At 45.5% G+C, this 24,825-nt stretch overlaps 6 protein-coding genes across 24 annotated transcripts; 3 read left to right on the forward strand and 3 right to left on the reverse strand.

The window, feature by feature from the left end:
- Positions 1 to 696: 696 nt before the first annotated feature.
- LOC117141960 (ensconsin) lies at positions 697 to 12,183 on the reverse strand. 18 transcript variants are annotated; one of them, XM_033305742.1, is made up of 16 exons: positions 12,078 to 12,183; positions 11,383 to 11,436; positions 11,162 to 11,269; positions 9,504 to 9,751; positions 9,298 to 9,437; positions 8,652 to 8,767; positions 7,920 to 8,174; positions 7,178 to 7,318; positions 5,876 to 6,541; positions 4,546 to 4,719; positions 4,319 to 4,488; positions 3,438 to 4,259; positions 3,135 to 3,365; positions 2,679 to 3,043; positions 2,462 to 2,622; positions 697 to 2,398 (listed from the first exon to the last, which is right to left on the reverse strand). In XM_033305742.1, the coding sequence occupies exons 1-16, from the start codon at positions 12,124 to 12,126 to the stop codon at positions 2,382 to 2,384; spliced, it is 3,717 nt and encodes a 1,238-aa protein (XP_033161633.1). In that variant the 5' UTR covers positions 12,127 to 12,183; the 3' UTR covers positions 697 to 2,381. The 18 variants fall into 18 exon arrangements, with proteins under 18 accessions (XP_033161633.1, XP_033161638.1, XP_033161631.1 ...); XM_033305747.1 differs by having other exon boundaries at positions 6,182 to 6,541; positions 9,504 to 9,760; XM_033305740.1 differs by having other exon boundaries at positions 9,504 to 9,760.
- Positions 12,184 to 12,443: 260 nt separating this feature from the next.
- Positions 12,444 to 13,638, reverse strand: LOC117141963 (replication factor C subunit 2). The gene is made up of 2 exons (XM_033305760.1): positions 13,405 to 13,638; positions 12,444 to 13,352 (listed from the first exon to the last, which is right to left on the reverse strand). The coding sequence occupies exons 1-2, from the start codon at positions 13,567 to 13,569 to the stop codon at positions 12,522 to 12,524; spliced, it is 996 nt and encodes a 331-aa protein (XP_033161651.1). The 5' UTR covers positions 13,570 to 13,638; the 3' UTR covers positions 12,444 to 12,521.
- A 279-nt stretch (positions 13,639 to 13,917) lies between these two features.
- On the reverse strand, positions 13,918 to 16,573 carry LOC117139026 (protein ROP). Its single transcript, XM_033301124.1, has one exon. The coding sequence runs from the start codon at positions 16,376 to 16,378 to the stop codon at positions 14,585 to 14,587; it is 1,794 nt and encodes a 597-aa protein (XP_033157015.1). The 5' UTR covers positions 16,379 to 16,573; the 3' UTR covers positions 13,918 to 14,584.
- Positions 16,574 to 16,657: 84 nt separating this feature from the next.
- On the forward strand, positions 16,658 to 18,930 carry LOC117139031 (ras-like protein 2). The gene is made up of 3 exons (XM_033301132.1): positions 16,658 to 16,823; positions 17,477 to 17,564; positions 17,621 to 18,930. Exons 1-3 carry the CDS (start codon positions 16,743 to 16,745, stop codon positions 18,028 to 18,030), a joined length of 579 nt encoding a protein of 192 aa, XP_033157023.1. The 5' UTR covers positions 16,658 to 16,742; the 3' UTR covers positions 18,031 to 18,930.
- Positions 18,931 to 19,118: 188 nt separating this feature from the next.
- Positions 19,119 to 19,640, forward strand: LOC117139032 (adipokinetic hormone). Its single transcript, XM_033301133.1, has 2 exons — positions 19,119 to 19,222; positions 19,289 to 19,640. Exons 1-2 carry the CDS (start codon positions 19,154 to 19,156, stop codon positions 19,457 to 19,459), a joined length of 240 nt encoding a protein of 79 aa, XP_033157024.1. The 5' UTR covers positions 19,119 to 19,153; the 3' UTR covers positions 19,460 to 19,640.
- Positions 19,641 to 19,722: 82 nt separating this feature from the next.
- LOC117139030 (venom protease) lies at positions 19,723 to 23,591 on the forward strand. 2 transcript variants are annotated; one of them, XM_033301129.1, is made up of 7 exons: positions 19,723 to 19,965; positions 21,536 to 21,687; positions 21,960 to 22,245; positions 22,301 to 22,594; positions 22,668 to 22,879; positions 22,961 to 23,032; positions 23,264 to 23,579. In XM_033301129.1, exons 1-7 carry the CDS (start codon positions 19,884 to 19,886, stop codon positions 23,402 to 23,404), a joined length of 1,239 nt encoding a protein of 412 aa, XP_033157020.1. In that variant the 5' UTR covers positions 19,723 to 19,883; the 3' UTR covers positions 23,405 to 23,579. The 2 variants fall into 2 exon arrangements, with proteins under 2 accessions (XP_033157020.1, XP_033157021.1); XM_033301130.1 differs by lacking the exon at positions 19,723 to 19,965 and adding an exon at positions 20,522 to 21,316 and having other exon boundaries at positions 23,264 to 23,591.
- The last annotated feature ends 1,234 nt before the right edge of the window (positions 23,592 to 24,825 follow it).

A 24,825-nucleotide genomic window follows, 5' to 3' on the forward strand; every position in this document is an offset into this window, starting at 1 on the left:
AGAGGAAAGCTCGCAAGCCGAGGCGACAGCTCAGTGTTGGAAAGTGCACTCAGTCTTGTACCTAGTAGGTTGGGTACAACATAAAAGCTCCAAGCTGCGCTTATCAGCGTCAGCTGATTTGTTATGATGGCATTGATGATGTCATACCGCTTTTTTAATGGCAGTTGTTTTTTAAACAATAAACCATGGAACTATCGAGCACTGGAAACAATTTTACACTATTATTAGTATTAATTTCATATTCCCGGTTCATTTGCCTTCTTAGCAAGTAACTTTTGTTTTTTGAATGGGCTTCGAAAAGATATGGGATTTGAATCATTTTGATTTCCATGATTTTAATAGAAGTGAACAACTACTTTTTGGTTGTGTACTAACTATCCGATAAGATTCGCCAGAGTAAAGTTCCATTGAAAACTTCCTATGTTCCCCCTTATCGAGAGGTTCTTGCTACAGCATTCCATTCGGATGACCGTGACATTTTTGGGGGACTTTCTGAAAGCCAAGAAGTAGCAAATCGCATTTGGATGGTTGCCTTGAGAATTAGTTACAGTTTATTCACATAAATATATATTTTGTTTAATCGTATAAATTATGCAATTGTGGATTTACGATAAGAAGCGACTTTCTTTAGTGTTTCAGTGTGGTTCTAAATAAATAAGGGAATTGCTTGTATAATTTGTTGTTCTATTTGTCGTGTTTGTTTTTTTTTGTGTTTTCTGTGTGGGTGTGTGATATTTAATATTAGAAATACATAATTCAGCTTGATCTTCAAAGGTTTGTTATGTTGGTAGCATACACATTTGACTTATGTGGGCTTGTCTTTTGTTTTGATTATATCGCCATTAGGTTTATAACATAGGAAAGCAGTAATTAACTAGAAGTTAGGGCTTATTAGTTGCATACACATATTGCCATTATAATATATTATTCTATTAACGGTTTTCGCATGCGAATCTGCCTGCTATATCTGTTTTTATAACCGATCTGCATACATCGATCATGCATCCTACTAATTGTTAAGGCCCTTTCGCTCAGATACAAGTGGGTAGTGTGTGGTGAGTTTCGTAGACTATGGGGGATGGTATTATATATAAATCGATTCATTTTTTACAATCTGTTATGCATGCTTCGAGGGGGACGACTCTTTAAAAAATAATCATCATAATTTATTTTTGCACATGGATAAATACAAATTACAAATATAAATGTGTATAAGTATATATAAAAATCATTTACCAAAAAATATAATTGTAGACGCAAAAGAGACGCAATAATATACAGAGAACATTCCTATAATAAAGGGTGACATAAGCATAATCAGATTTGGGACTCCTACTACAAATAGTACAACGTGGTAGAACTACCAGTTCCACTAGACCTAGGCATGTGTATATCAAGCACTGACATCTGTGATTACAGTGGGTGTATATATCCGCGTGTAATTGTTTTATTGTTTACAGGCTACCTATGTATCTGCTCGACTAGCTGCGAACAGTATCAGCAAATAATTTCAATTGAATTTCCTTATTTCCTCCTCTTTCCTATTTTTTTTCGTTTGTTTCGTTTTGTTTTAATAAATAATACCTCACGATTCGTTGGCTCAACGTAGTAAACTTAACTTACAGAACAACTGTGCAAAGTTGGGCAAAAAATAAGAGGGGGTTCGAATATGCCCTCCTAGCAGTGAGGCGCTGTAAATGTGGATGGGTTAATGGTATGTGGATACCGCGTCTTCGTATTCTTTTATTGCTTGCTCGGGTGCCTCGTAGAATCTCGCGTTGTTGTTTATACTAGGGGTTTGTCTACTAATTTTATATAATTTTCAATTATATACGCTGCTTCGGCGTCGGCCCAAGCGTTTATCCTGCTCTCTGGCTCAAGTTATACTCAATGTAAGCATGCACTTTCAACTTTTGAAGCGAGTTTGTAATTATATTAGATCGAAACGCAACGATTCGAATCGAAAATTGCATCAAATGTTCATTTTTAGCTTACTTCACAAACAGATTTCTTTGATATTAAATTGCTTCGCAAACGATCCCCCATCTCTGGGGAGGATACCCCCACCATATCTCACGCTTTCTCTTTTAGGGTTTGTCTTAGTTCTTAACTAATTTTTATCTGCAGCTGCTCGGGATCGGTCTTATCGTTACTCCCGCTCTGATTCTGATTCAGATCTATCTATATAATGTGTACGTTTAAATATATAGGTTTTTATAAGCTTTTACGTTTTCCTGTTTTTAGTAACCATAATTTGTCGCACTCTCCACTCGCATTCCTATATAGATCTCATCCTATAAATAAATACTCCGACTCCACACACATTTAGCTATATCAAGATTTAGGTTTAGAAAACAATCAGTTTGGTTTCCTCATCCAATTCACAGCAGCGATATATCTGGGTTGGTAGAAACAGGATCATTAAAGGACGATTATGAGCAATAAATGAAATCAATGGTACCTTTATTCTCGTGACTATCAGCAGTGACTAGCGTGGTGGTTGCCGCTGTGCTCGTCAGCAAGCTGTTGTTATTGTTCAGGTGTAGATCTTGTGACTCGATGCTCAGGTCAATCAGCTGGGTGGCGACCGGAGCGACTACGTCCTGCAGCAGATTGATGTCACTACAATTTGTTGAACGTTAATAATAATTGAAAGAATGCCACTTCCCTCCACTCACTTCTTGTTGTTGACATTCTCGATGTGTCCATTGCCGTTGGCAACCGCCGGCACAGTGTTGGTGCTCTCGAAGTCCACCAGCAACTTGCCGTTGCTCACCTGCTGCAGGTTCTTGGCATTCTCATCGATGATCATCGTGGAGAAGCTGTTGATGAGCGAGTTCTCCTTGTCTAGCACCGATTGCTCGTACATCGCCTGACTGTTTGGCGCCTCCTGGACAGTTTCCGTTGCCGTTGGTGCTGGCGTGGAATCTGCTGTGCTGGGCGAGCCCTCAGCCGAGTTGTTGCTGCTCCCGGTGACGCTGCTGTTGCTGCTGCTATTATTCTCTGGAGCCGGTGCGGCAGGAGCTGCTTTGTCGTTAGCGTCCTGAAAACAGATATTTGAATAGGTTCAATGAATTGAAGATTTACGAGCCTTTACCAACGCTTGGTTGTAAATTTCCAGTGCTAGAACATACCTTGGAGGGTGTGGTGGCAGCGCCTCCCTTGCGGGTGCGCAGCATGATGGCCTCCACCCGCTTGCGACGTTCCTCGCGCTCCTTCTCCTCTCGCTTAAGGCGCTCGGCCACCTCGACGCGCTGCTTCTCTGCCTCCTCCTTGGCCTTCTTCTCGGCCTCCTCACGTTCCACGCGCTGTTTCTCCTCCTCCTCGCGTCGTCGTTTCTCTTCCTCCTCACGCTGTTGGGCTTCCTGCGAAGTAAAGTGAGTAATAAATTAGACTCCTTTGTTTTCTTTGTTTCCGGTTGGGCGTCGCCAACTTACCTCGATGGCCTTGCGCAGGCGCTCCTCCTCCCCGCGGCGCTGTTCCTCGGCCAGGCGAGTGGACTCCTCCTCGAACAGGCGTTGGCGCTCCGCCTCCTCCTCTTGGGCTTTGATCTCTGCCAGGCGTTCAGCCTCCAGTCGTTGGCGCTCTAATTCCGCCTGTCGTTCGGCCTCCTCGCGGGCCAGGCGTCGTCTCTCGGCCAAAGCGGCCTTGGCCTCCTCCTCGGTCGTGATCTTCTTGGCCATCATCGAAGCGGTCATCAGATCAGCACCCTCTGGTGGGGTCAGTTCCCGCACCTCGGAGTTCTCCTTGCTGCGCGATGGTTTCTTGGGCGCAGCCTGCTCCTGAGCCTTAGGCACCTCCTTTTCAGTGCCCTCATCAGATTTTTCCTCTACATTAACTGAGGTAACCAAAGCTTCGGGCACAGATTCCACCACTAAAGTTTGCTCCTCCTCCTGACGCGCCCCTTCCTCCGTTTTCTCAGTGTTCAATGCTTCCTTCTCAGCCTTGCTCACTGATGGAACAGCAACAGGAGCCTCGGTAGGAACTTCAGCCTCAGGAACTGGCTCATCTGCAGGAGTCTTCTCAACCTCCTTGGCCACACCATTCTGCTCAGGGACTGGAGCGGAAGCGGGTGCGACCGGTGCAGGAGTTGGTTTTGTGATGGTGGAGGTACTGCTGCTGGTGACAATCATCGACCTAGTCATTGCAGAGGTATCCTTTGTTTTCGGTTCCTTGGTAAGCCTACTGATGCGCTCGGAACTGGCCGTGCGACTTGGCAGCGCCTTTGAAGCTGATGCTGCCTTGGGTACCGGAGGTTCCTGTAGATTCAAATACGATTTAATAAACGTAATGGGCTTCAAAGGACTACGAATCTTACCCGCTTCGAGGGCGTCTTCTTCTCGGCGCTGCTCAGCCGCGATGAGCTGGAGGTCACGATCAGGGAGGTGGACATAAGGTTTGCAGTTCGTTTGGGTGTCGTTTGTGCGGATGGCGAGGCGGCTGTCGTCTTCACGGGCGGCTTCTGATCCCTCTTGAGTTTGTTAATCTCTACGGGGTTTAAGGGTTTCATGTCTGACGTTCTAAGTTTTCTTCAAGCGGACTTACCCTCGAGGGACATGCCCGTTCCGGCGATACTGGCGGGCCTCGGTTTTCGGGGTGCTGTTGCCGGTCGCCTGGGCACCAGCCCGGATGTGGACATGTTTGTCGATGTGGACATGGCGCTGCCGGGCCTTGAGCTATTGAAGTGTCCGCCGGGCGTGGCATTTCCCGATCGTGAGCCTAGAGATTCCAGATTTCATTAGAACAGTTACAGAATGAGTGATTACAGGGGTCAAGGGGGTGTCAATATGGATGAGCTTATGTGGAGCACCAAATAAAGCGTACGTGAGTAGTGACCGTCACCAGAGTTTACCATTATTGCAGGGGGAAACATGGGGAAACACAAAACCAAATGTAGGACACAAGTTAACCAAAGTTCCAACAGATGCCAATTCGTACACATATAGCGAGCGAACACATAATGAGGATACAGAACATAAAACCAAGGACCAAAGATCATATACCTAGTACCCAGACTCAACTGAGCCCATAAATACTTATGTTTATATGCGTATTCAATGTTATGATATGGCTAAAATGTTAAATAAATAGAAATATAAATCAAAATGATAATAATGATAACAATTAAATAAATGTAAGTTTCGCTTCACCATCTAATAAAACCCGATCAAAGCAAGTGTAACTATGGATACATACGAACAAAACGACCGACAGACGGCGACAGGCAGCAAACAATATGGACCAGGGAAGCTCCGAAAAGGATCTATTATGACAATGTGATGATGATGATCTCGAATAATTTGAAATTTTGACAAATACGCCGCTTTGGGAGTCTATATGTATGTTTCTGAAATTCTTTTATAAGATCTTACAAACGTTTAAAATGTGGTTTGGGATTATCAAATGAAAACACCGTGTGTTTTACTGGAAATATCACATAAACGGACTTGCGGATGTAATTGACTAACATCAAACCGCGTGAGATGAGAAGTGGATCACAAATTGCTGCTCAGATGAACTAGAGACAAACTTGATCGGTCGTTCTTCGTATGTCCTCTATGAACCGAGGGAACCGGGAAACCAAAGCCTATGCGGGTGTACGAGTTCGATTTTTGGAGTGTGGTGAAAGTTCAAGTTAGCCAATTTCGGTGCGCGAGTTGTTGTTCTAGTGGTTTGTGGTGGGGGCTATCAGTAGGTACTCGAGTAAATGGGTAGTAGATGGCTACAACGCTATCCGCAATCTGCGGAGGATTCAGATTTTAGATTTAGTGAGTAGTGTGGTGGTGGTGCTAGCGTGTTCTTTGGATTGGTGTTTTTTGATTGGTAGTTCGAGATGTTTGGTTGTAATTTAGGTTTTTGTTTAAATCGCACACACCTGCATTCACTAACAAACTAGCAGAGTTCATGAGCAACAATGAGTTGGGATCGAGATCGAGAAAACGGTGGGGGTTAGTAGAGATCGCATATTGCTGCTGCCGGCCACGCCCAGTCGCGTTCGCGCGGAAGGATGCAGAGTTGAAGGATGAGGCTGAGGCAAATGATGACTGGAGGTATTTCTTAGTTGCCGCAGTTTGCAGGCCGAGTGTGGACTGGCGCAGGTGGTGCAGGTGGTTGGGTGGTGGTTGCTGTGGTGCTGTGCTGCCATAAACCGACCAACTGCTAATCTGTGTCATGCTCTTACTGGTGGAGTCCCGCTGCCCTCCGGCTCCGCTGGCCAGCGGCCGGAAGCTGGTCGATATGCCGCCTCCCAGCGAGTACTTTCCGCGCTCCCGCTGGCCACCTCCTCCGGCCAGGTGTGTCATGCTGCGGGACATTATGCCGGCGGCACTGGAGCTACCGCTTCCGGCGCTTCCCGCCCGCCGTGCACGGGCGCTGGACCCCGCACCGCGTCGCCCCCCTCCTCCGCCCAGCGAGGCGGTCTCGTCCAGCATCTCCAGCTCCCGCTCGCGGCGTTCCCGCTCCAGGATCGCCCGCATGTGCTCCCCATTGCGGCGTATCGGCTGCGCCAGCTGGTCCAAGCGGTTCATCGAGTAGGCCCGTCCTGCGGTTCAGTTGAAAGTTGAAATTGGTTTCGTGAATCTTTTTCGAGCCTGGTTCTGGCTGCGGATCCTTAGGGAGCTACGCTTAACTACTCACGGTTGCGTTCGAAATAATATTCGAGGACATTAAAAAAAATCCCCTAATTATATATATTAAATCTTATGATATAACTTTTATAACTTTTTTACTACTTCGAACGCAACTGCAGTTACAGGAAGACTTTACAAAAAGATGTGGACAAACTGGGCTACAAAATGGTGTGTACAAGGTGTGTTTTGAAAAAGGTGTGTTCAGGTGGCTGGTGTGTTTTTTACAGTGTGTGTTTCAAGTGCGTGGCATAAAGTTCTGGTGTTTTCAGGTGCCTGGAAGAGAAAGTGTTCCATATTTTCTCACTATATCTCTGCCGAAGCAGCATTGAACCCGAGAAACGACAGTAAAAGTCAGGGGCTAAGGGCAACTCTTGGTCCGGAATGGGCTAAACCAAAAGAAAACACAACTAATCGGATGGAGGGATGTCGAATGAAGAGCTGATGATGCGTAGATAGACGATGAAGCTGATCGCTGGATGAGCATGATTCAGATAGCTATGGGAGTGTGTCGGTTGGATGGACTGGAGGATCGATTGGGTGGGTCTTACCTGGGGTTCTGGCCGGCGTGGAGCTCAGGGAGCCTCGCGAACCATAATGCCCGTCTCGGGGGCTAGGTATTGTCGGCATGAGGTCCGTTTTCCTGCGGTAAACGCTTCGGAACACCATGGGTGATGAGTCAACGCTATCTTCTGCAATATTCGGGTTTGGGTTGTTGGTTTTTGTTTTGTACATGATTTTGGATTTTGATATTCGATTTTTGGATGCAACTGCCGAATGATTCACTTGCGATTTCGGTCTCAAAATTATATATGAAAAAACTTAATCTCTAGGAACGATAGAAACCAAAAGCGAAATAGCTAAAACTTAAGTGTTTACACTGATACTCCTCATGGTTTCGCTACAATCATAATAGATTATTAGTTTTAGGATGGTTAATAAAAACAGTCAGCCAGTGTAAACACTTTCGGTACAAAATAACCATGCTGTTGGGGATATACGTTGAATTCTTTACAGACGGTCGATCCTGCTTTCGAGGGTTAGTTTCAACGAAGAGCGTTTGGGATCTGTACAATCTGGAGGGCGTAAAAACATCATGCAAAACTGAGAAGCTCAAGACATGCCATTGGTTTGGGTTACGGGGTAGGGACAACGAGAGTTACGAGCTTACGGCGGGGTTACGAATACAGGGTTAGGTTTGGCATTGGGGTTACGGCAAAACAAAAAACGGGGTCAGAACGAGAAGGGTTAAGAACGAGAAGGAGGAGCTGAGAAGAGTAGAAGAACCCTCACCCTTACGATACGAGTTATGGTTGTTAAAGTTGTTGTGGCCTGCAGTAGTGGTGCTTGTTGCTGTGGTTGTTGTGAGATTTGTAGGTCTGTGCGCGTTGGCTGTTTGTTTGGAAGTGGGCGGCGGATGGGGATTGGCCGGCCCATCGATATTTATCTCGCTGCCGGCGATAGAGAGCGAGAACCGCTTGGGCGGCTCGTCATTGGAATAGCCCCAATTGAACACCTCGTACATGGAGGAAGACTTGCGTCGGTGATCTGTGTGAAGTCGGTAGTTTTTTTCGATTTGTTTCAAATATAGAAGTGAACGTTACAAAGGTGTGATTGCTGTTTGCTTTTGGGTGCAAATCATATTGGAAAACAAATACAAGAAACAAAAAAAAAAAAAAAGAGAAGAAGGGAGCAGAAGTGTTCGTGCCGTGTGAGAAGTCTGTGGGTGCTAGGGGTTTGTATCTACACAATAATAGTAATTCCCATGTACACCAACTGGGCACAGTGGGAGATAACATGGTAGAGGTTATAGAAATCTCCGGTTTGCGGGACACATGTAAACAATAACTGGGACTTGTCAATTACAAGATTTACGAGTGTCTAAGGTAACGATAACGATAACTGCAAAGTAAAATTTAATCTCATTATGTGTGTCTGGTGTCTCAGCGAGTGTGGAGTGTTCAAGAGTGTGTATATATCTGTTTCGGGGATGACTCAAGTGCCGCCGGGGGCATCGCGACTCACCATCTTGTCGGTCCGTCGATGAGGAGGCACGCTTCTTAGCACCACTGTCGGCAAGTTCACGCTCTGAACTTCGACGTGTGAGCGAGGCGCCCGCTACGTTCGATATAGATGTGGACCTGCAAGGGGAATCCTGTTTAGTACTCAAAATCAAATATCTAAGCTCAAAATATAAACTTTCTTCAAATTGCCTGAATATGGCCTTGCTAACAATTAGCTATTTGCCATTAAGAATATCAAAGTTTACAATGAAAATCTGCTTACTCATTGTGAAATGGGTTTTTTTTCACAACAATTGATTGGCTACTAGCTCACTATCTTTATTTTTACGTTAGCCAATTATTTGCTTTCATTTCGCGACATCTACTAAGTCAATAATTATACTAATTGTGATTTATATATTTTGGCAAACAATTACGTTATTAAAAGTTCAAGAACTGATACAAATAATTAAGCAATGAAAAGTCCAGGCTCTAATTTACCATGTCAGTCAGAGTACAACGATAATTAGTCAAGTGCAGCGCAAAGCACATATGAAATCGGCCAAAATATATACTAGTCTAGATAGCTATGAATGGCTACATATAAGCGTGCGCGTTTTGTGTGAGCTTTTGGCTTTGTGCTCAGATAACTTTCATTCGGATCTCACCTCCGCTGACCCCAAAAGGCACTGGGCGATACCAGACCATAATCCGCGGGCACATCCAGCAGGCGGGGAGTCGAGGAGCCAAAAGCGAAGCCGATGGAGTTTCTGTCCCGCTTTTTGACTTCTATCCGGGACTCGCGTTCCTGTGGGAGATCAAGAATACGAATTATAGTAGGAGTTCAATGGAATCGAAGCGATAACGCACGCACCTGATTCTTTTTGAGGATGTACTCGCGACGCTCCTTCTCGGCCTCGAAAATGGCCTTCTTGCGCTCCTCCACCTGGTGGCGCTTCTCTGTGTCCCGGGTACGGATCTCCTCGATGCGTCGACGGCGCTCCTCCTCCTTTTGTTCACGGTAGCGCTGGGCGGCCTCGGCCTGGGCGCGGAGCTCCTCGATCTTCCGGTGGCGCTCCTCATTTTGGCGATCGCGGGCATATTTCAGTTTCTCCTCACGGTCTTTGGACGCTAAAAGTGTAGCAAAATGAATAGAGATTCGAATTCGCACATACTTATAAGGGCATAAATTGAATTTGGATAAACAAGTTACGGTTCGCAAGCAAATAAAACTGGGAATATTTTCATCAGTTGCTACCTGTGGCCCAACAAAAATCGATAAATATCTGCTTAATATGTCTAGTATTATACCCCAATTTTCGACTTTTGCCGGCGAGTTATTTACATGAGAGCCGAGAGCTGACGTCATCGACGATGTACACTCGCATTTTGTGGGTCAATTGACAAACTAGCAGCAGCAACAATAACAAATATGGCACAAATACTCGGACAACAACAATACCGCCGCCCCCGCTTCAAATTTGCCTATGTGCCAAATGGGCGAACAACACAAAAATGATAAAAGGAAAATAGAAAGCAAATTGCTAATGCAGGCGCACATTTTGTTCTATTGAAATGACATTGAGGAGGAAAAATGCAAAAAAAATAAACAATAATAACAATAATATTGGTAGCATGCGGTTTGGCTGCCAAAGTCTGCATAATCGAACTGGGAAACGGTTCTTATCGCCTTATCGGTTAAGATATTTTTGGAATTTCATGACGTAAGTAAGACGACAAAGGAACAACTGCAAGTCAATCTTTTTGCCAGTTACAGGTGCGAAAATATCTTGCAAACGGGAAATTATCAGCTGTCAAGGTCGCAGGCAAATTTTGCTGGATTTTAACCCACTGTATGCTTACTTTACTTGTGTTTTTGGAAAGCCAAGAACATTGCAATTTATTTTTCGCTTTATAAAATCCATTTTCTTTTGCCTCTCGTAATAACATGAGTGGTTTCTTTAGGTTTTAGCAATTTTAACTTATTATTTAAGATGTAACAAATAAAAATATTCAATTTAAGTAAACAAACTTTAAGAACATTGTCATTAAGTTCGAATTCCCGAAAACTTAATCATTCCTTGTTTTGCATTCTCACAATGATGTAGTCAATTATAACGATAAATATTTTGAAAATTGTTATATTAAGAGTTTGAATTCTCCACTTGCCATCTAAAATTAAGATAAAACATTTTGATCTTTTAGGTGTTAGGTTCAAGATGCTTTGAGTTTTTTTTAACCCACTTTTGTGTGTAACATTCTAGGCAGTTAAGAAACTAATGTGATTTAAAGCGTGTCACTGGTTGAGAATAGATAAGAAGATTTTCATATTAGAAAAACAGCAATAAAAGACTTGCAATAGACCAGTGACAGTGGTATTCCGTGGGTTAAAATCGCGATAAGGCGGACTATTGGGCCTTATTTGTTAGTGAGATCATGCGGCAAGCATTCGGAGCATTCGTTTTGGAGGCGGAACAGATCAGGGCGTGGCTGTGGAAGACTTTGGAGCAGCCTGAATGGAATGCCAACTACCTTGAGAGTCGTCTTCGCTGGCGGAGATTTGACCGCCCACCTGGGCGAACCAATGCAAGGTTGCGCCGGCGCTGCAGCCCGAGATCTTGGCAGGTGCGAATGCGTGGGCTGTGGTTCGAGTTATGGGTGAATGTTATAGCGATTACATATTGTGCGTATGTGAGATATACATTGGTGCCGATTTTATGTAACTCGCAAGATAATCCGCATAGAAGGCTTACCTTTTCGCTCGGCGCTGCCCTCGCGACTTTCGGGTCGCTTGGCTGTGTTTTCCACTGCAAAAGAAGTACGAGAAAAATGGACGATTGAGTTTCGCTGCGATTTTCCGGAGTTTTACACGGACTTTTGGCTTTCGTGTGTGGGGAAAATCAATTGCCGTTGCGTTTTGGCAAAAAGGAAAGGTGACAAGAAGGCGAAAGAGCGAGGAAGGAGGGGGACACAAAAACACACACACACACGCACGCACACAAAAGCACGGCAGCAGCTGCGATGACGAAGCGAGAGAGGCAGAGAGAAGTACGTGAAAATAATGTATGTTTCCCTCTCTCTTGTTCCTCCGACTTTTCCGACTGGAACTTATTTATAAACTCAAAACTCCGGTTCGGAATCGGGGAACTCGAAATACATATATCCCCCATTTCTAGGGGGCAGACACTTTTGGCTTCTCGGCTTTTCTCTTCTTTTCTTTTCTCTGCCTCTCGCCTCGCTGTTTTTTTTCTTCGTTTTACTCTCTTCACTCCGTTTTTGCTTTTTGGCCGTGGTGTGAGTGCCGTTTTGCTGCGCAGTCGACCAGCACTTTTTGGCCACTGAAAACGCCCCGAAAACGCGTAGATCCTGGCCGATTTTCGATCGCTTTCGACGCGGTGGCATTCGTCCTTCGATTTCGCACTCCCAGCGGGTTGTTTTCAATGCGTACCTTCTGGATTAGTCGAAATATTTCCGTGTTGGCCCCCAAGACTCGCCATATTTCACTTTACTTTAGCGCTGCAAACAGTGTGGCCAGCTCTGTAGTGCTGCGATAATCTATTCAATGCGGCCGTACTGTTGTATGGTTGTGTGCTCTACGAAAATACTAGAAATGTTAACTAACGTATTAGTTTTTATGTATCAAAACCAACTCCGGTTTTATGTATAAAAAGTAATGATCATTTCTAATGTTATGGGATAATTTCATCTCGCGATACCAAAGAAGCGAATAATTAACACTCCATTAGTGGCGATATATTATTTAACAGACTATGTTAACTAACGGTACCGAATTTAAAATTTAGGTACACTTGTATTCAATACTGAAAAGAAATTCCTCATCTCCAATTTTATTTATCTGTGAGATTTCTTTAACCTATAGTTCATATTAAATCTAATGCTTCTCTGCGACAATGCACAGTTTGGCCAGGAGGGCGGTGAGCTGCAACAGCGAGTTGATACCGTCGATAATCTTCATGTGGGTCATGCCAATCTCACGGATAAAGTCCAGCTTCAGATGCTCATCGATGTTGATGCGCTTGCAGACCCGGAATATGTTCGCAATGATGTCTTCCGGCGAGTAGCCCAGCTTCCACAACTTGGCCAGGATTTTGTACGCCTTGTGTATGTCGTTGGCAGCGCAATGGTGGATCATCTCCTCCAGGAGCTTCGGGTGGGGCTCGTCGCAGACCTTAAAAACGTTCTCAGCAGTGATGTCGCCAAATCCCTGGGCGGTGGACTGCAGGTTGTTCAGTCCCTGTCGCATGTCACCTTGGGCAGTGAACACGATAGCCTCCAGTCCGTCCTCCGTGTAGTTGAGCTTCTCCCACTTGGCCACCTCGATGAGCTTGGCCAGAACTTGCGCATCGGACAGCTTGGTGAATCGTAGCATGGCGCAGCGGGACTGGATAGGCTCTATGATCTTCTCGCTGGTGTTGCAGGCCAGGGCAAAACGAGTGGTGCTGCTGTAGATCTCCATGGTCCGGCGCAGTGCCTGCTGGGCACCCTCCGTCATGCTGTCCGCCTCGTCCAGAATCACAATCTTGTGCCTGCCCCGCGGCAATGTCACCTTTTGCTGAGCAAACATCTTGATCTTGTTGCGGACCACATCGATTCCTCGTTCATTGGAGGCATTCAGCTCGAGGACAGCCTCCTTGTAGCTGTCTCCCAGAAGAATCCTAGCAAGACACTGGATGGTGGTTGTCTTGCCCACGCCTGGAGGACCCTATAGATCACAATTAGTGCCACCTAACTAATTTTACCCCTCACAAACTCACAGCAATAATAATATTGGGTGCATTTCCCTGGGTGGCGAATACTGATAATCTTGCTACGGTATCCTCGTTGCCAACTATCTCCTTGAACTTCACGGGGCGGTACTTTTCAATCCAGGGCAAGTGACTGCGCTTGTCGTCCGCCGTTTTCTCTGGTTCTTCCGGCATTTTATGTACAATTTCACAAATTCGCACAAACAAATTGAAGCGTGGGGCTGCAGTGTGGCCGTATCTTGGGCGCCAAAACACAACAGTTAGGCCTGGTATTTCTTACACTTATCGATTTCTTAGCAATAGCGATAAGTCGATACATGTAATTATTGGAAATTCAAACATAACAAAAATAACGTTCAGATCATAAAATATTCTATAAATAAGGAAAAGAACACACCCTCAACAATATATAAAAAGAATATGTTAGTTATAAATTCTTGTTTGCAATGTAAACTTTAGATAGATGAGGTTTTCAAATTAGAGTAAAAACTAAAAGTAAAATTTAATTTGAGACCAAATAGATATTTTTCGGTAAGCTTTATTGGGTATTGAAGAAATTACAATACATTTAGATGCATCGGGTGCCAAAAATTTGAACTTGCATTTGAATATAGTTCGAATTATATCATACGATCAGTGACCAATTGCAAAGTATATCATAAGTTTTTGAAAAGTATTCGGATCGTAAGACAACTTGGTTCAATAGTTTATCTTTAGTGTTAACATTTCAATATTTTAATTAATGTCATTTTGCCGAATATGTGTTCTTGCACAGGCTCATCCATAACTCTTTCAATTTGACTAATTCGGAAATACATTAAACATTGTTGCAATCCGCGGTGAATATTTTATGGTGCTGTGTGAGTTGCGTGTCCCGTGATTTCTTCTACATTTCGTACTACAGTATATGAGCCAGTATAGGGGCTTAATTGAAATAATACTACGCGTATTATTGAAGTTAATATTTATTTATATTCGGCTAAGAATAAAATACTATATATTTGTAATATATATATTATGTAATGCGTATATAATTTATGTATTGTATTTTTAATATATATTGCAATATGTAATTAGTATAATAATTTCTTAAGGAATCATTTTGAACCTCCGGTAAGGAATAACAAACTATTTTTAAACACGACAAATGTGACAAAACCATTAACAAGATCATGACCGAATAAGTTCCTTAGTCCTCCTTCGAGAGACTGCCCAAATCGCTGAGGAAGATTTCGGGCGACAGGATGTGCGAAGAGCCCACAAGGACCTCCCAATTGCGAACCGCATTGGTCACCTCGTAAGCGCACCGCATCTCGGACATACTCACGCCGCCCACGATGAAGACAATGAGCCTGGGCACGTTCTTCACCTGCGCCTGGCCCTTGTCCTTGTGCCAGTGACCGTAGCGGGCACTGGTTGGGGCATGATAATTGGTATTCTGGGCCCTGCCCTCGAGGAAGGGGAAGTGGCGGAGATCGAGCTTATCCTCTATGCAATCCTCCATGATGTCCTTGATCACCGGGGTCCAGCGGGACATCTGGTAGGTGCTTTCTGTGGTGCGCTCCTTGCGCGGCACCGAGTACTGCTTCTTGCGCGAATCTGCAATGACATTGATGCCCAAGCAACTAAGGTTACGCACCATATCCTGATCCTTCGGCGACAGCTGGGCGTGCGTGAACAGCTTGGTTAGGTTCTCCTCGGAAATTCCGTTCTTGATCATGACGTACAGGGCAATGATGCGAACCTTGTCGTAGTTCGAGACATTAGCGTCCAGCAAGATGGGCACAATGTTGCGCATATGATCCTTGATCTTCTCGCCCTCGGCGTCCGTGCCCATTGCCAGATCCTGTTCCACACGGCACAGCTTATCCACGTAGTTCTGGTACGACTTCATGCAGTCCTCGGCCAAATGCAAGTGGGTGGAGTACTTGGACAGCTCCTTCTGGTACTGCGGCATCTTCTTGATCATTTGCGAGAGATCGCGCATCGACGACTTGTCGGCCGAGCCCATGCGCTTAGAGTCGGTGAATTTCTTTAGGTTCTGAGTCACCTGGGTGGAGACAACAGCGATATGCTCGTGACGCAGCTCCACCCACAAGTCGTCGTTCTCGTCGAGCAGCACCTCCTTATCCGGCTGGTTGGGGCCGGGCGTGTAGCGATACACGTCATTGACGATGGGTAGCAAATCGTAGGCCATGGCCTGCAGGGTGAGCTCGTGCAGCAGTGGCGACACGCAGTCGAAGCCGCGATCCAGGATCAGCAGCTGGGATCGTGCCTTCTCAGGGCCCTCGCCCATGGTGGCATCGTCGGCCTTGTAGGCGTCCAGCTTCTGCTGCACCGACGCGGCCAGATCGATGTTCCTGTCCCAGTCGCTGCGGTAGCGCACATTTGGGTATTCCCCAAGGGTAGCGCACAGTGTGGCTATTTGCTCGGCAATCCGCTCGATGTGCTTGCTCCGAATGGAGGCAAAGGCCGGCGAGTAGAGGCATTGGAATGTGTCCGGCGAGTCCAGCGAGAACACCTGGCATTCGTACGGCAAAAATGCAATGTTGATCTCCTTCAGCGTCTTGATCTTTCCGGCCGCGCACGACTTGCACAGATCATTGAATAGCTCCTCAGGACAAACTTCGGTGAAGAAGACGTGGGCATAGCGATACATGGGTCGCGCTGGGTTCTCGAAGTCTCGAATAAGACCGCGCACTGACTCATCCGACGGCGTAATCAGGTAGATCGCGTCCATCGTGGGCAGCGGCTCGCGCTTCTTGTTGATGTCCTCCACCAGGGTGATGCCCTCGGCGCTGATCTCGTGCATCTTGGTGCAGGCGGACACCATGCGCATACCCAGCTTGTCCACCACCAGCACCCGCCACTCCATGCCGCCCGCCCCCGCAGCGGACGTAACGCCCTGCTTTTTGGGTGGTGGAGGCTTGTACTTCACCACCTCGTTCATCAGCTTTTGGCCCACCAGCACTTTCAAGGCCATTTTAACTGCGTTTTATTGGTCACGGGCGCAAAGGCAACTCGATTATGAACACACTGCGTGTAAATATATCTTTTTAGCTTGTTCCGTTCGCTTTTTCGCGTGGGCTAACTTGACTTAAAGAATTTTATCTATTCCTTGGCCAATTTTTCTGTATTTTTTTCGTTTGATGACTTAGCCTTAGTGATGGGCGAAAGTCGATGGCTGGCTAGCGATAGTTGATATCGATATTACAACTTAGCAGAGACGCGCACCACACTCAGTGCGAGTGTGCATTCCTCAGTTAACCGAAAACGGTCACACTGCTGCTGTCGCGGAAGGAAAATAAAAGAATTTCGCTGGCCAACTGGTCGATTTAAACGGGGAAATGCAGATGCAAACGTACAAACTGGTGGTCGTCGGCGGCGGCGGCGTGGGCAAGTCGGCAATAACGATACAGTTCATCCAGGTAAGCCGCCCAGCATCGGCCCAATCCCTGGTGACGTCGCTTTCCACAGGGGCGTTTGAATGTGGGAGCGGGGTGTGATGGCGCACAGGCGTGGTGGCAGGGGACGGCCCTTGTTTTGGCCAGAGCAACAAACAAGCAACAAGCGACTGTGATGTGCGTCTGTGTTTGGACATGCGTGTGCATAGTTTCGGGCCGAGATCATCACCACCACCATCATCATCATCATCATCATTGGAAGCATCATCATCGCGGTGGCCACACCCCCGTGTGTATCTCCATTTGGGGATCAAGTGGTCAGAGCCCATAACCAGGGAGTTGCGTTAGACGCAGCCCCCAGTTCTCTGGGTGTGCCGATCGATTCCCCGAGAGTGTGTGCCATGGTCACGACCACAATGCCCGCCCGCTTCCATTTATTTTTAGTCATTTGCGTCATCTGCACATCTTTCGTGTATATGCTGTAGCTTTTCCCCAAGATATATAGAGCTCCACTATGCTCTGTGAGTGAATGATAAAAGTGACGTGTGTAAACAAATCAAAGGCGGAATGATAAACGCACCCCGCCCACACAAAAAGCCCAGTCTTATATTGTTTATATATGTAGTTTCGTGGCCGCGGCAGCTGGCAGTACAATAATTTTAATCCTAATCTTGCAGAGCTACTTCGTCACGGACTACGATCCCACCATTGAAGACTCGTACACGAAGCAGTGCAACATCGACGATGTGCCAGCGAAATTGGACAGTAAGCTTCCTTTCTTTACCGTAACCAGATCCATAATAACCTGATTTTGTACCTAGTTTTGGACACGGCTGGCCAGGAGGAGTTCAGTGCCATGCGGGAGCAGTACATGCGCTCCGGCGAGGGATTCCTGCTCGTCTTCGCGCTCAACGATCATTCCAGCTTCGATGAGATCCCCAAGTTCCAGCGCCAGATACTGCGCGTCAAGGATCGCGACGAGTTTCCCATGCTGATGGTGGGCAACAAGTGCGACCTGAAGCACCAGCAGCAGGTGTCCCTGGAGGAGGCGCAGAACACCAGCCGCAACCTGATGATCCCCTACATCGAGTGCAGTGCCAAACTGAGGGTCAACGTCGATCAGGCCTTCCACGAGCTCGTGAGGATCGTGCGCAAGTTCCAGATCGCCGAGCGTCCCTTCATCGAGCAGGATTACAAGAAGAAGGGCAAGAGGAAGTGCTGCCTGATGTAGAAGGAAGCAGAGGGAAGAGAATCTCCTGAATGCCGCAGCGGAAGCAGGAGCCAACATATAATGAGTATAACACCAAATTTTTTGAAAAACACGCGTCGACTGAGCTTTGAATTCCGTTGAGAAGACGATAAACCAGTAACCCGAAACCAGTAACCAGCGCAAAAAGTGTCAACGAGACCAAACGAAGTGCATTTCTTACCTGCCCAGGTGCATGGCGCATTCAACGAACGAATCGAATAAGCTTCGCCACTCTCAAATAGCTACGAAGAATCTTACAACTGACAACTAACAATGCAACATGCAAACAGAAACACGAAACATAGGTAGATATATACAACAGATTCACACGAATAACTTATATATACATATATATTTCTACATATATTTTTGTAATATTATTTGTTGATCAACGACAACAATTAAGGACGAATGTTTTCATGATTATTACCAATCGTGGCTCGCAGGCCATTTGTTTTTATAATGCAATAACTAAGCCCAGAACGTTTGTTTCGATTAAGCCAAAACGTAATAATGTGTTATTGTAATTTGTATTGTTATTTACTACTAATATATACGTATACATATATAAACTGCTTACAATCCGATTTTGTTGTAACAAATTGAGTGCCTCGTTCTCGCGCGTAGAAATCTAAAACATCAAACTCTGTATTACACCCACGACATTTTTGTACTATACCCGCAGCTGCCAGGCGCGCACAACTCACTTAACGATACTTTTGTATATGTCCCAGTCGGATCCGGATCCTATGGTTTATTGTTCGCCAAATGTATTGCAACCGTTGCTTTAGCCGCAATCTTGTTTAACTCTTATACACTGCTTAATTTAACGAACTTATTTAATGGTATATAAATAAATATATAATTAAATTTAATATTAAACATATGCGCAATTCTAATAAACACATGGAGAATCACAAACGCTTCCACATAGAAGATTGTTTCAATGACGCTCTCGAATGGAATTGAAAGTTCCGACCCAATCCAAGCAATTATAGAAGGAATCCTTGCTAGTGCTGCGTTAATTGCTTGCCAGCTGTCTTCCTTTCGAGCTCAATGGGTATAAAAGCGGGCTGAATCAAAGTGGACCAGCATAGAACTCAGAATGAATCCCAAGAGCGAAGTCCTCATCGCAGCCGTGCTCTTCCTGCTGCTGGCCTGCGTCCAGTGTCAAGTGAGTATTCATATCCTGCTGCAGCATATCCCTTTCTGATGTCTCATTTTACTCTGCTCTATGTAGCTGACCTTCTCGCCGGATTGGGGCAAGCGTTCGGTGGGCGGAGCTGGTCCAGGAACCTTTTTCGAGCCGCAGCAGGGCAACTGCAAGACCTCCAACGAGATGCTGCTCGAGATCTTCCGCTTCGTGCAATCCCAGGCACAGCTCTTCCTGGACTGCAAGCACCGCGAGTAGAGAGCTGTAGGCCAACCAGATCCTGGTCCGCATCTCGGACGATGTCTAGCACGCACACACATACACCCTATACATATATGAATACCCGTATATACAGCACGTTATCAAGGTAGTCGTAGTCGGCATTTAGATTTAATGGAACACTCCTTTCTCAACAATAAATAAGCGCATCCGAAATGAATTCAGCTAGCTGCTATCGGTGGGATATGCGTAACCTCAGTGGGGGCTTCACCCATCCTTCAACTTTTCAAGTTCATCCCCCAAAAAAAGCGAACATGCTGGCACTAGCTGTCGATTAAATTTAATTTGATTTCGAAAATTGCCACAATTAAATCATTTGCTGACACCCACTCCATTGGCGCTTAAGTTCCGGTGTGTCAGTGGCCCACGGGCTCAGTTCGTCGTTGTAGTTCATAGGATCAGAATGTGTGCGATCTCCGGCCTCCCAAAAGCTCATAAATTCCTAATAATTTATATGGGTCTATCCATCTTGTCGTCCGTCAAGTGTAAGTGGTGTGAATTTCTATATTTAGTTCAACATTCGGTTTAAAAATACCCAACCGATCGTGCCAATAGATCTGCTAAAGCTATGTGAGATCGTGTCATTCCATTTAATGTGTCAACATAAACAAATCCCCCACAGAGCACATCATCTAACACCCAGCAAACGATTTCAGCAGACCTCCCCCACAAACGATTCCAATCGGATTTCAAGCGCCACTGGCCCAGTTATTTTAATTTCCCCCAAATTAACGATGCATTTCGGTGTGAATTCGTTGGATCTGCCATTAGAGCTTGAATAATGCACTGAATTAAGTTTTTAGAATTGTGCATTTCATGTGCAAATAGTCATTCAAAACATGGTATACAGCCAAGTGATGTCGTTATAATATGAGTAATGGGTCACTAAACATTTGAAAGTCTTTTTATTGAAACTAAAATAAGGTTGTTTAGTCATTCATTTCAAAATATTTATAATATGTTTAAGGGAACATTATCATTTAATATAACATAATATAAACATTAAAAATATAATAATTTTAAGACCTCCTCTGACCCCGCATTACCCTGAATCCGCTCCTGAGTTTGGCCATTTCAGACGACTCTTTGGATAATTGTGCCCCACTAAAATACAATTGAATTATAATCATTATGGGCCGCCATGCTCCACTTGGCCAAGCTGCAATTGGCCGAAAATTGAGAGTTCTGTGGACAGTTGCCACCTGGTGGCTAAGCAGAAAGCACGGATAAACGGATACGGCTACGGATTGGAAATGGTACTGCTGGACGAGTTCTGTGTGAAGGTGTACTTCTGGCCATTCCTGTCCTATCTGGCCAGCATCAAGGGCTGGTGCCCGCTGTACCCACCAGGTTACTATCCCATCTACGCCCTGCCGCCGCCGCAGGGACCTCCATACCCTGCGCCGCCCCCGCCGCCGCCGCTGCAGCCGATTGGTCCACTAATACCGCCCCAACCCGCTCTTCCGTCCACACCTGCAGTGATCCCGACGTTCCAGCCAACGCCTCCGAATCCCCAGACGCCGGTGACGCCGCCCCTGATCACGACCAGCAGCAGTACCACCAGTAGCACAACACTGTCCACCACATCCACGACGGGACTGACCACCACCACCACGACCGCTGGCACCACTCTGCCGCTTCCGGTGCCCACGTGTCCATCGCAGCCGCTGGTTTGCCTGCCCGGCGGAGCACGTCCACTGCCCAATTGCCCCTGCATCGATCCTCGCCAGCAGCAGAACTCCCCGCTGGTCTCGTCCACGGGACCACAAATCGGTTCGGATATGATGGTCTTCATGCCGCTTAATTCCGGGCGTAGGCGACGCCGTCGCCGGAGACGTCGGATACTCTACTAAGATCACCTCCTAACCACCAAATCCAAGAAATTCAAATCACCTACCCCTACACTGAAAAAAAAACACACTTGCATATACACCGCAAAATTAGTCAAAATAAAAACGATGACAAAATCCAAAGCAAAGCGAATTGGCAAACTAAATTGGCATTAAAAAAAAGTCCTGAACCACGCCCCATCCCAATCACCTCCTTCTTTTGCAGCCCAATCCTGTCAAGATGCCCGATCCCGGCCTGGAAGCTGCCAGCCCCTGACCTCCTGCCCCCAGCTCATGCAGGAGTACCAGGGCCAGGGCAACGAGTTCCACACCTTTCTGGGCCAGTCCATATGTGGCTTTGATGGCTCCACTTTCATGGTAATTCCTCAGTTTTTTTTCCGGAATGTTATGGCTATTGAATTTTATTGCTAATTGGAAAATTATTTAAAACGATTATCTGCAACTACGCATTAAATTGCATTTATTTTTAGACAACTGCTTATTTGATAAACTTTTTGCCTAGAGAAATGTTGATACTATATACATCACAATTTAATTGATTTTAAACATTTTTGTTGTATTGCTTAGTTTATAGTGGTGATAATTTCTTGACCTTAGAAGTACAAAGTTAGGATTTCTTATTTGATTAGGTCTGCTGTGCAATGGATCGCAGTGGAAATGGCAGGAGCAGGAAGGATCTATTTGTGACCACCGCAGCTCCTTTCGGATTCTTTCATTTCTCGCCCTTGAGTGGGGGATCTACTTTCATCCCGATGGTTTTCCAGCCCACGCCGCCTCTCAGCCAGGTGGTGAGCCCCAGCTTCAACCAGCCACCTACTCCGCCTCCACCAAATAACGCCCCACGTGAGTCCGCGACCTGCGGCATAAGTGGCGCCACTTCCAATCGAGTTGTGGGTGGCATGGAAGCGCGGAAAGGTAATAAAGCTAAAAAGAGTTGTTCATAAAATAACTTCCGCCATTCAACTACCAGGAGCTTATCCCTGGATAGCTGCCCTTGGCTACTTCGAGGAAACCAATCGGAATGCACTGAAGTTCCTCTGCGGTGGCAGTTTGATTCATTCGCACTACGTAATCACCTCGGCACATTGCATCAATCCGATGTTGACCTTGGTCCGTCTGGGAGCCCATGATCTCTCCAAGCCAGCCGAACCGGGCGCAATGGATCTCCGTATCCGTAGAACTGTTGTACACGAGCACTTCGATCTCAACTCCATATCGAATGATATAGCCCTGATTGAGCTAAACGTAGTGGGTGCTCTGCCAGGTATGCATTGTTTCCATATCAATACTATTAATATCACTCTATTAAAACATTTTTTTCTGATCTGTAAAAACAGGTAACATCTTGCCCATTTGCCTGCCGGAGGCCGCCAAGTTTATGCAGCAGGACTTCGTGGGCATGAATCCCTTTGTGGCCGGCTGGGGCGCCGTGAAGCACCAGGGAGTCACCTCGCAGGTGCTGAGAGACGCCCAGGTGCCAATCGTGTCCCGGCACAGCTGCGAGCAGAGCTACAAGTCCGTTTTCCAGTTCGTCCAGTTCAGTGACAAGGTGAGCGGGGTCATCCCCAGCCAAGGGGAGTTCCCTGAACGCAGTGGAAGCCACTAAAATGCACCAATAAATCCTTTGCAGGTGCTGTGCGCGGGCAGCTCGAGCGTGGATGCTTGTCAAGGGGATTCCGGTGGACCACTCATGATGCCCCAGGTCAGTTACAATTTCCTCTTCTGTGTCTGTGAGTCATCGAACCAGTTTTGGCCAAGTCTTCAGACTTCAGCTTTGTCTCCAAGGTGGTTCACTGTACACCGCCCGCTAATTGTCCATGTTCGTGACGCAGATATGATTTCGTTGGCCAACGAAAATGCCGGTGACTTGCAGAAGAGAATTTGGAATTTATGATTTAAACATTCCGCAAATCCGCTTTTTGGAATCTTTCAGCTGGAGGCCAATGTCTATAGGTTCTACTTGCTCGGCCTGGTTTCCTTTGGCTATGAGTGTGCTCGGCCCAATTTTCCCGGCGTTTATACGAGAGTTGCTTCCTACGTTCCTTGGATCAAGAAACACCTCGCATCCGCTTAGAATATGACACATCCTAAGTCCAATTGTTATCTCCGATGTGTCATCCGAATTGAGAGCACCTAATGCATACTTGTACTAAAATCCAAAACCCCGAATACACGCAACCACTGGAATTTTGTTTATAAATCTCATTTACTTATGTTCTTGTTTTATTTCTGCCTAATTAAATATCATTTGCATAAATTAAAACACCAGCGTAAGATATTTGTTGTATCATGCTTGTTTTATCATCATTATACTATTAAATACATATAATATAATGAATTTGTTTTGCACTTTAAGCTTCAGTTTTAAATTAAATCAATGCCAATTAACATCTTATTTAATTAGGATGCCAACAGATGCGATAAGAAAGATCTTATGTATATTTCCGATAAAAATTATTATATAATTTGATCTGAAATACATGATGTGAATTGAATTTCGTTAAGATATGAGCTGCAATAAAATAGTTGAAATTGATGAGCCGGAACCGAAAAAGCCATTCTTTGGGGACAGGGTCTGGAATTTCCCGCAGTTCAGTTCGGCCCCCGCTGTTTCTACCTGCACTGCATGGCCAAGTGATCCGGATTAGTCATTATAGTAGAACGATCGGTGCTATTATGCCCCGGCGATTGCATCGATCGCATGCCAATTGGCTTTCGGCGACGGCTCCCCCGGAATTCTGATCAGGTTGAGTGCCCCCAAGCGCTGGGATGTATTCCACATGTATGGCGATTGTGGGAATCTAGTAGAATACATTAAGTTGGCGATAACTGTGATCGCACCTAAGATGCATTCAAAGCGCATATGGCGTCACTTGTCGAACTCACCTCCTCTATAACCAAAATGTTAGTATAAGTTGAAAGATATTTTGCAGTTTGAGTGATTAATCCCATTACTGGCAGAGTTTTTCTAACAATACTTTTGTTCTTATCCATCTATCAACTAAATATACTTTATAACATTAAGAATTGTTCAAATTTAAAAGAAGTAAGATATACTTTTTTCAGTTATTTCGGTACAGTCAATATGGAAACACTAATATTAGCACTAGAGATTCTCTCTTTATTCCAATAATTTCGTATTCTCAATGGGAGGCTGCATCTATCTATCTATATAATCAGCGAAAGCTGTTTGCAGTGCTCGCATACCAATAGATTCTGAAATCTAAAATTACTAATCGTTAAAATATATGTAGTTGGAATATATATAAATACAAATAGCGATTGAATGTTTGTTTTGATTACCGACCTAATGACTCTACTTAATGATTCGCAATTGACATGTCAACGGGATCCGTTTTAATTTACCTTGAAAAATGGCATTCGAGATTCTTGCGGAGTGGAGCGTCACAAAATTCTCGGAACCAGATCGACTAGCAAATTGAGAACAGTGGGAGGTCAACAATTTGGCGCTACATTTGACTCATGCCTTAATTG

The sequence above is a fragment of the Drosophila mauritiana genome, chromosome 3L (assembly GCF_004382145.1).
Source record: "Drosophila mauritiana strain mau12 chromosome 3L, ASM438214v1, whole genome shotgun sequence".
In the NCBI taxonomy this organism is placed as follows: domain Eukaryota; kingdom Metazoa; phylum Arthropoda; class Insecta; order Diptera; family Drosophilidae; genus Drosophila; species Drosophila mauritiana.

Bases quoted from the DNA above. Each gene is read 5' to 3' on its own strand.
- LOC117139031 (XM_033301132.1), top strand. From the start codon at position 16,743: ATGCAGATGCAAACGTACAAACTGGTGGTCGTCGGCGGCGGCGGCGTG. The intron at 16,824-17,476 runs GTAAGCCGCCCA...CTAATCTTGCAG, and splicing joins TAACGATACAGTTCATCCAG to AGCTACTTCGTCACGGACTA. The intron at 17,565-17,620 runs GTAAGCTTCCTT...TTTTGTACCTAG, and splicing joins TGTGCCAGCGAAATTGGACA to TTTTGGACACGGCTGGCCAG.
- LOC117139030 (XM_033301130.1), top strand. From the start codon at position 20,734: ATGGTACTGCTGGACGAGTTCTGTGTGAAGGTGTACTTCTGGCCATTC. The intron at 21,317-21,535 runs GTCGGATACTCT...CTTCTTTTGCAG, and splicing joins GCGACGCCGTCGCCGGAGAC to CCCAATCCTGTCAAGATGCC. The intron at 22,595-22,667 runs GTATGCATTGTT...CTGTAAAAACAG, and splicing joins CGTAGTGGGTGCTCTGCCAG to GTAACATCTTGCCCATTTGC.
- LOC117139032 (XM_033301133.1), top strand. From the start codon at position 19,154: ATGAATCCCAAGAGCGAAGTCCTCATCGCAGCCGTGCTCTTCCTGCTG. The intron at 19,223-19,288 runs GTGAGTATTCAT...TGCTCTATGTAG, and splicing joins TGGCCTGCGTCCAGTGTCAA to CTGACCTTCTCGCCGGATTG.
- LOC117141960 (XM_033305740.1), bottom strand. From the start codon at position 12,126: ATGGCGAGTCTTGGGGGCCAACACGGAAATATTTCGACTAATCCAGAA. The intron at 9,438-9,503 runs GTGCGTGCGTTA...GATCTCCCACAG, and splicing joins ACATCCTCAAAAAGAATCAG to GAACGCGAGTCCCGGATAGA. The intron at 8,175-8,651 runs GTGAGTCGCGAT...GACTTCACACAG, and splicing joins ATCGACGGACCGACAAGATG to ATCACCGACGCAAGTCTTCC.
- LOC117141963 (XM_033305760.1), bottom strand. From the start codon at position 13,569: ATGCCGGAAGAACCAGAGAAAACGGCGGACGACAAGCGCAGTCACTTG. The intron at 13,353-13,404 runs GTGAGTTTGTGA...TGTGATCTATAG, and splicing joins CACCCAATATTATTATTGCT to GGTCCTCCAGGCGTGGGCAA.
- LOC117139026 (XM_033301124.1), bottom strand. From the start codon at position 16,378: ATGGCCTTGAAAGTGCTGGTGGGCCAAAAGCTGATGAACGAGGTGGTG.